Genomic DNA, 8967 nt, shown 5'->3' with positions numbered 1-8967 from the left:
CCCAAAACTCCTGGGGGGGTGCTGCCTGGGGGCGCTACTGAATGTATGAGAAGCTGGTGCTGTGGGGTGGGGGTGGGGGGGATATGGCTGGTCGGGGGTAGCTCCTTCCCTTAGGGAGGGATAATGGCCGGTAGGAGGAATGGGGGGGGGAGGCCTATCCTGACCCCCACCCCATATTGACAATCAGTATGTCTGTTATGTGCGATTTTTCACCCCGTTGTGTTTTGGGTCAGGATTTTAAAGAAAGATATTTTTATGGTAATTGTCGCTCGTCTATTTTACTATATATTTATGTAATAAATATATGATGAAAATAACTCCCTTTGTGGACCCTTCTATACCTGCATCTGTTATATGTTGCCCCTTCCACCCCAAATTTGCTGGGAGAGTAGGCTTTTGATCCAGAACGGAGAACCCTCTTTGCCCACCCCTAATACACACCACAGAAGCCACATCAGATAGATGTCAACTACTGATTTGAGATGGGAACAGGACACATCAGGTGACTGGGGGTTCAATGGGAGGAGATAGAGCAGTTCCATAAGAAGGGAGCTATTTACAAGAATGCTGGGGTGGGGGTAGGGCAGAGGCTCATCGTGGAATATTTTATAACAATATAAATAAGATTCTGGGGGGAGGGGTGGTGTCTGTTTTGTCTTTTTTGTCTCTTAAAGGAGAGAGAAGTGCAGAGTTCGGTTCTGTACAAGGAGAGGGCCTGATAGAGACAGCAGTCGGTGGGGAGGCTGTGGTCACTGGGCATCTACTCGGAAGGACAGCAGCTTCTCGGAATGCATGTTGTTAAGGGTACGGAGATCAGGCAGCTTCAGCAGCAGCTTGGTGAAGCGGGAAGTTTCTGAGGGCCTATTCTTCAGGACCAGTGCCCGAAGTGCCCGGAGCAGGGTCTCTTGCAACTGTTCCACAGAGGCCGAGTTCTCCATACCTGATCGGTCTGTTGGAAGAATGGAAAAGGGCAGTGAGTGACTGAGCGGGGCATCAGGCTGGAAAGGTCCCTGGGCCCGGGCGCTACGTTGTTCACAAGAAATCCAGGGTGCTGGGAGAGGATACGAAAGGGCAGGACACACTGCCCCTAGGGACCAGAGAAGGGAGCATCAAGAGTGCAGAGGTGCTATCTAGCATGTGAGTCTTCAGATGACATCAACAGAGAGTGCAGGCTCCTCCCTGGCAACCCTCTGTATGCAGGAGGGACCCGACTAGGAACTGGGAGGCCAAGAGTTGGCAATGTGACTGTGGCAGCACCCCCTCCACATACCCTCTGGGTGGGGTCATACCCTACCTGCAGAGACCAGCACTACTGCAGTAAACAGCCCCAGCTCCTCTTCTGTGAGGGCCAGGGAATTCAGCTTTTCACTGAAGTCGAACATGGCATTGAGCAGGTCCCCCATGCCCATAGCACCCAGTTCCTGCAGACTGTATGTTGTGCGGCTCAGGAACATAACTGTTTGTTCTTTCACATTGAACAGTGAAGCAAAACGTACCATCAGTACCTGGGTAGAGATGTGACAGTCAGTCCAGGAAGTTGGGGGGGATAGGAACCGCCTGCCCTCTACAATGCCAAATCCCACCAGGTAGAGGAAAGGACACCAAATTTTGCATTTGGACGGTGTATTTAAATTTCCAGGATGTATTTGGATTATACCTAAAGAAGAACTTCCTGTAACCAGAGTCCTTCTGAAAATGGAGTCACCTTCCCCAAGGTGAGAGAATGGGAGAGCAAACATCTTGCTGTGGGAATAAACAAGATAACCTCTCCTATTCTCGGGCCAAGGGGAGATTGGTGTCAGGGTAGGAGTACTGGAAAAGACAGGAGAGGTGAGGGAAGAGTTTAGATTCCCAAAGACCTGGGATGGGTATTAGCGTCCAACTCCAGAAAGAGGCATCCCTGTCTCCCTACCCCGATACTCCAGGTCAGGGACACTTACCTCAAAGGTACCAGCCTTGAGCAGAGTCACCTGGTCGTGTTGAGAGAGGTCACAGAAGCCTGGGATATGCTTGGCAAACTCTACAACTTCACGCACAGCAGGCGTGAAGCTCATGGAGAAGTCCTCCCAGATCTCCTGGACGCTTCGCCCACTGCGCCCATGGGGGTACATATTCATGGGGCATGCCTTGAGGAAGAAACGACAGGAGAGATAAGCTGAATGGCTCCAGTGGAATTCCAAGGCATAAACCTCTGCAGGAAGTGGATGCCCAAAATGGATTGTACCATAGACCGGACTCCTAAAGGATGGAATATTCAACTTAATAGTAAGTAGGGATGAAGGTGAAGACAGAGCCTAAGTACCAGACTGGAGGGAGTGCCTAGGCAAAGCCTTGACTAGATCATAGAATGGAACACCCTCCATAGTAAACAGGCCACACCCCCAAGGGTCCCAGACTACTAGGTGGAACACTGAGAGACTCATGCTACCCTTATCCTCTTAGAAACAGAGGTTCCCCAAAAGTTGTGAAAAATAATATTTTATACTTAGTAGTCCTCTGCCACCCCATCTCAAGTCCAACTCCAAGACATAATCTCAACTCCAAGCTCACACCTATTTGGGCTCCCACTCACCAACAGAATGTTCTTAGAGCGGTCCTGCCAGGGGCAACCAGTTGAGGTTTCTGCCTCTGGAGTTTGATACATGTGGGTAGGGCAGAGGCGGTGGCCATTGCTATTATGTTGGTGGCATCCATGGTGGGGGGTAGCTGGCCAGGTTGGTGGGTAGGAGTTTGGAGCTGGACGAAGTCCATTTCGGGCTTCATTATGGCGCTGGGTGGCAGCAGAGTTGTTGTCATCAGGAGGTACTGGAGGACAGCAATGGTTTTCCCAGCGGGGTGCTGTAGATGTTGGGGGGCCACTGGGTGTCTGGTTGGCATTCAGGCCATTGGGTGCAGTGCCCAGCTTGTCATGGGCATAGGTGAAGATCTCTCTGTGGGCTCGAGCCACCTGGGAGATCACATCCTCTACTTTGGCCTCGGGGCTAGGAGATCGAGGTGGTGTCAGCTGCTGGGGAAACTGGGAGAAACCCACGAGGGGCGAGGGAGCTGGAACTGGGGGTGGTGAAGAGCCCAGCGGGCCAGGCGCCGAGATTCTGGCAGGTGAGGCCTCAGGTGGGCACTGAGTGCTTAGCTGGTTATTAGCCAGGTTCATGGCACTCTGCATCTCAGCAAGCATCCTCTGCTTCTCTCTCTTTGGGATCCGCCCAAAACGCACAGCTAGTGGGTAGGGAAGAGAGAGATGTCAGGAAGCTCTCCTCCCTCCCTCACCTCCCTTCCTTCCCCAGGATCAAATATCATCTGCTCCCATTCTGGAGAGAGGGGGGTGTGAACAAGGGGTTCATGACACTGAATATTGGAAGGGGGAATGGGGTCAGAGAAGCCAACTCCAAGCTTAGCACGCTAAGCAGATAGGGACAGTCCAGTCTGGCCAAGAAGGAGCTAAAGGATGACTCGGGGCCCTGATCAGAGCCCTCAAGGGCACCTGGAACAGCAGGAAAAGCACTGCGTCTGGGAGTCAAGAGACTAGGTTCCAATCTCACCTCTGTCATTAACCTCTGTGAACCTAGGGGAGTCCCTCAGCCTCTCTAGGCCTCAGTGCCTTCCTCTAACAAAATGAGGGAAGTGGATGAAATGACTGACCCCTCAGGACCTTTCCAGCTCTCACAATTCTACAAAGCCATGTATCTGTGGATCTGGTGCTCCCTGATGGAAATGGGATGCAAATTATTCTGTAAATCCATTTCAGTTTTAGGAGTGAGAGAGAAGAAAGTCTTTTAAAAATCAACCCTGAAGGGCATAAGGAGTTCAGATCTAGGAAGGAGGGATCTAGGGAGGGAGGAAGTGGAGGAAGGAAGGGAGAGGGCACTCGCCCTCACCATCTCGGGACATGCCCACAGACAGGCATTTCTTGAATCGGCACTGCTGACAGCGGTTACGGTTGATACGGATGATGGAGCAACTCTCATTCTTTAGGCACTTTTTGTACTGGATGTTCTGCTGAATGCTTCGTCGGAAGAAGCCCTAGAAAGGAAGTGAGGGGAGGCATTAGCTGGGTCAGCAAGGCCCACGGCAGGCTGGGGGACTAGAAATAGCCATAAATCTTTCCACCACCACCCCTGTGCCTTTGGACTCAGAAGCCCTGGAGATCAAAAGGCTCAGTTCTCAGCCCTTCCTCAAATCCCTGGGAAGCTCCCCAAGCCCCCTGTACCCTGTTCACCTTGCAGCCTTCACAAGCGTGGACTCCATAATGGAAGCCGGAGGCAACATCCCCACACACCTTACAAAGGAGCACCATGCCATTGAGCTCTGGAGGAAAGGATGGGTGGAGGGACAGAAACAAAGGGTAAGCCAGCCTCCTTGGGGGGTGCTTCATTGACCCCCAGATAGAAAGGGTTCAATCCCATAGGTCAGGGTTAAATTTGCCTATAGGAGGCAGTGATTTTTTGGGAGGGGAGACAGTGAGAAGGGACAATTCTATCCATTTTTAAATGAAATGAAAATTATGCAAACAAGAGGAAAAACGAGCATCTATTCCTTAACCAGTACCACCCTCAACCCACTCCAGGACTCACTGGTGATGCTGCTGGTGCTCTTGCTGGGGGACACTCGGCTGCTGTCCTCCATGGCTACCTGCAGTCCTCCAGGGGAGCCTCCATTATAGAAGGAGGCAGAGGAAGAAGAGGAAGATGAGGAGGAAGATGAAGATGATGACGAAGGGGAGCCGTCTTCCCTCAAGCCAGGAGGGCCACTCCCAAAGGGCCGGCCTGGGTCCTGGTTGAGGGAGCCAGTGGGGGAGGGTGGAAAGTAGGTAGGGAAGGTATGTGTCAGGGACTGGAAGCTGCCATTGGAGCTCTCACTGCAGAGAGAAACAGGGCTGGTTCGGCTAGGAGATGAGCCATTGGAACCGATGTAGGTGATGACTCCACCTGACAGGAGAATAAAGACAAATAGAGGGGGAGGTTAGGTTATACAGAGATTCCGTCTGGGGCTACCATGTCTTCTCAAAGTGTTGTTTAACCTTAAAGAGTTATCCACCTGCCCTGTCTCAAGCCCCTGAAACTGGGGTGCGTAGAGGCTTCCCCTGAGGTCCTCTGACCCCCTCAAAGAGCCATGTTTTGCCAATTCTCTTACTCAAAAGAACAGGCCTAAAATGACTGATGCAAAGTTCTTGATCCTACGCCAGCAGGCACATTTCTCTCACCCAACACATAATACTGTGGTAGGGAGACTGGTTGAAGGCCTTGTATTCCGGCTCCCACACTTGCCTTGGGTCCCCTCCCCTAAAGAACATGAGTTGCTATGGCTGACCTAGTTGTGCATGGCTGAACTTGGGAGGATGAAAGGAAGGAGGAGCCGGGTCACAAGACCCATTTCCTCCAGGACATTTCCTCTTAGTACCAAGACCAGCCCCCAAGGTGACAATTCAGCCTAAGACTGACTCCTCCAGTGGAGAAATAGGGCTCATGTTAAATTAGGTAATGAAACACTCTTCCCTAGTTTTCTCAGTTTTCAAGATCACGTCTTCTGTTTTCCCAGGTTTGTAGGAAATACATATTTTTGGGGTTTTTTTGGCAGGGCACGTAGGGTTAAGTGACTTGCCCAAGGTCACACAGCTAGTACATGTATCAAGTGTCTGAGTCGCATTTGAACTCAGGTCCTCCTGACTCCAGGGCCGGTGCTCTAGTTACTGCGCCACCTAGCTGCACGGAAATAGAGCTGTTAAAGGACTTTTATAGGACCTCTTGACTTCAGGGTTAGCATTAGGGAAAATGCAGCTTGGTATAGAAATGACTTGCCCAAGGTCATACACCCAGCAATTAACTGGATCGAGGATTCCAACTCAGGTTTGTGGACTCTAAATGTAGTGTTCTTTTCACTGCAAGAGCTATCCTTTTTATAGTCATTATTCCACTCGTTATAATAAGGTCAATCCCTGTGTTGGGGAGGAAAGTCCTTCTCGACCTTCTAGCATGGAGTCTTGAAGGGAACATGGCCAGAGTGCACTTTGTTCTGAGCTCCCTGGACAGGCATAATGGTTTAAGTGGTGACAGCTGGATTGCAATATGAAGAGTCAGGCCGAGCTAGAGAATACAACTTCCCAGACTCCCTCCAACAAGAGCTTTGCCCCTTTGGGTAGTGCTCGGGAAGACACCTGAATAGCCACACCCCCAGGGAGCCCATCTGGCACTCAGAGGAAAGGGCCAGATGCCTGCCACACCCATGTGGAACCCTTGACCTGCCTTGTGTGCGGGGCAGACCGGGGTGCACCAGGGAGGTGAAGGCGGAGGGCACGTGTGGGCAAGCATACCACACACGGTGCCTAAATAGGCACATGCTGCCCGCTCACACACACAGACACACTGAGATGGGCGGGGACAACCTCAAAATAGCTCAAGAACGATCTGGGTAAACCCAACTCTCCATAAACCAATTGCGCAATCATCCGACTCCTGGAGTTTCAAAGTTTGGGGGGCAGGTAGAGGAAAAACGAGCCTGAGACCAGTAATAAATCAATCCGACCCAGGCTCCCCCCAAGAGGTCCGTGCTATCTATAATTGCGCGGGGGATGGGGGCAGGGAGCCTCGGGGCTCACAATTGCGCTCCTCTATGATTCGGCTTGTGTTTTCCCATTTGCTTCTAGGAGCTGAGAGACAAGTTGTTTCTGGTTACGACTTGAGAATTCATAATTTACATGGGGGGCAGCGGGGTATGTAGGACAAAAGGAGCCTAGCGAAGGGCCTAAGCCACGGAAGACACAACAAACGTTTAATGTATTGGAAGCCAGGTAAGCCTCTGGAACACGGAGATAGAGGCCAGGACAAGGGGACCGGGATGCAGGGAGAATGCGGCAGTGGAAGGAGGCACCGAGTATAGGTGCGGGGCTCCTTGGCTTTACAAACTGGAAGCAGCGCAAGGTCACGGCCGGCCCCGGCCAACTCAGCCACCCGTGGGGGAGGTGGAGAAAGGGAGGCAGGCGGGGGCAGTGAGTCAGCCCAGCTTCACCCAGATCCCGACGCACCGGGCGGGGAGGGGCTGGGCCCTCAGCCGGCCACACGTCCCCACTCCACGTGCGCCGTTCGCACGTGGCTCCCCAACGAGGAACCCCGGAACTGGAGACCCCGCCCCACACGCTTCCCGTCAGGCCAGGAGGGGCCCCACCTCGACCTCCGCGAGCCTGGGAGTCAGGGGCGGAGCTGAAGGGAGAACCGGCAGAGCTGGAAGGGGAGGGAGGAGAGAGGGCGGGGGAGGGGGACCCGCGTTGCCCCGGAGACGGGGAGGCGGAGCTCATTATGTAACGGGGCCGGGAGGCGTCGACCAATGGGGAGGCAGCCGCGGCGACGGCTGAATGAAAACAAACGCAGCACGTGGGCCCAGCCCGGCGGCCATGTGAGCCGAGGGGCAGCCCGGGCTCCCAAGCAGACCCCGGCCTTGGCCCGGCTCTCGCATACTCTCTTCCCTACCCCCACCCCCACCCCCAGCCCAGGAGGAGGGTCCTCTCGCCAGGTGCCCCGATCCCAAGCCCGCTGCAGGCGTCTCCAGCAGCCCATCCCTAGGAAGGATGCCCCGCTCTTCAGCTCTGCTCTGCTCCCCAGCCCCAGCCCCAGCTAGCGTAGCCTTTCCCTCCTCTCAGGTTTCAGGGAAGCCCCGGGAGGGGAGGGGAGGGAGGCCAGGCAAGGCGAGGCGTCCGCCAGCTGCCCCGGCGCCGAGGCACATTGCAATGCCGGGGGGCGGGGGGCGAGGGGCTGCTCGTTTGGTCCCCGGCTCAATCCCTTTACTCTCGGTGAATACCCAAAGGCCCTCCTCCTCTGGCCTCCGCAGCCCCCAGTGGAGGGCTCCAACAAAGATACCCCTTTCCCCAACCCGGGGCCGTGAACATCCTCCCCGAAACGCCATTCGGACCCAGGCCGTCACATCTGCCCCCTCCCCCTCAGGAGGCGCTAGTGGTGCAGAGACGGTATAGCCCAGGGGCCACCGTACCTGTGTTGTTGTTGGAGTCCAGAGTGGTCGTCATGTCTTCACCAACTGACAGCTCTCATTCAAACAGGACTGTGTCTGAGATTGTAGTTTCGGACTGCGGCCCTCACCGACTGCGCACCGGCTGACGGCGGGGAATCCCCCAGCCTAGTGCAGTCAGGATCGGGTCCCTGGGACCTGGCGACGAAGTCTTTGGATGACTAGATGGCAGAAGTCCTCCAAAGGGGGACGAAGCTGGGGCAGCAGAGATCCGCTTTGCATGGGAGGAGCGGCAGGGGAGAGAGGGTGCAATCAGTCTGCAGTAGCTCTGGCTGGAAAATGAGGAGAGGGGAGGGTCTCTGCAATGCACTGTAGGGGCTACTGCCCGGTAGCTTTGCGGCAGTGCAGCGTAGCAGTCCCTGCAGGAGGTGGCCGATGCCAGTCGTCCCGGAGAGAGAGAGGCTGGAGTCGGGAGGTGGATAGACGATGGGGAGAAGACGAGTGCCCTGATGCGCTCGCTCAGCTGCAATATTTCACTCTGCCAATCTCAGCCGCCTTTTGCCCGAGCCGCTTTCCCTGGGACAGTGGGCTCTGCGCAGGCGCCAAAAGCCCAGGGCTCCCGAGCCCGCACGCGGCACTGGAGCAGGTACCATGTGATCCCAGGGAGCGCCTCGTGCCCCAGTGACACACTTTTCCAGCAGCAGGCACGTTGAACTCGGTGCGCCTGCGTCGCCCGAGGATTGCTGGGATTTGTAGTTTATGCAGGAGGCAAGCTCCCTTACAATGTTTTATTTCCTTCTGCCTTAGAAAACCTCTAGCGTGGCCTTAGGCGGACCTGGAAATGGAGTGGGATGGGGGGAGAGTAGAGGGTGGCGGGTTTGGGAAGTGTATGTGTGTGTGTGTGGCAGAAGCATGTGAATTCCTGAGGAGTGACTGGCAAGCCTGGCTGCTCCCTTCGAGATCAAACAGCCCTTTCTGCAACCTTGCAAACGTGAAGGGTTCACGTGATTGCAG

The 8967-nt window shown here is 54.5% G+C and overlaps 1 protein-coding gene across 1 annotated transcript; it reads right to left on the bottom strand.

Annotated features, from left to right (window-relative positions):
- Window positions 1-272: 272 nt before the first annotated feature.
- On the bottom strand, window positions 273-8545 carry NR1D1 (nuclear receptor subfamily 1 group D member 1). Its single transcript, XM_036754135.1, has 8 exons — window positions 7978-8545; window positions 4572-4925; window positions 4217-4305; window positions 3876-4020; window positions 2573-3216; window positions 1941-2126; window positions 1295-1505; window positions 273-949 (listed from the first exon to the last, which is right to left on the bottom strand). The coding sequence occupies exons 1-8, from the start codon at window positions 8009-8011 to the stop codon at window positions 750-752; spliced, it is 1863 nt and encodes a 620-aa protein (XP_036610030.1). The 5' UTR covers window positions 8012-8545; the 3' UTR covers window positions 273-749.
- Between the last annotated feature and the right edge of the window lie 422 nt (window positions 8546-8967).

This window comes from Trichosurus vulpecula, chromosome 4, assembly GCF_011100635.1.
Source record: "Trichosurus vulpecula isolate mTriVul1 chromosome 4, mTriVul1.pri, whole genome shotgun sequence".
Lineage (NCBI taxonomy): Eukaryota > Metazoa > Chordata > Mammalia > Diprotodontia > Phalangeridae > Trichosurus > Trichosurus vulpecula.
Note: the sequence above shows the minus strand (reverse complement) of the source record. Positions and strands in the feature narration are given on the sequence as shown.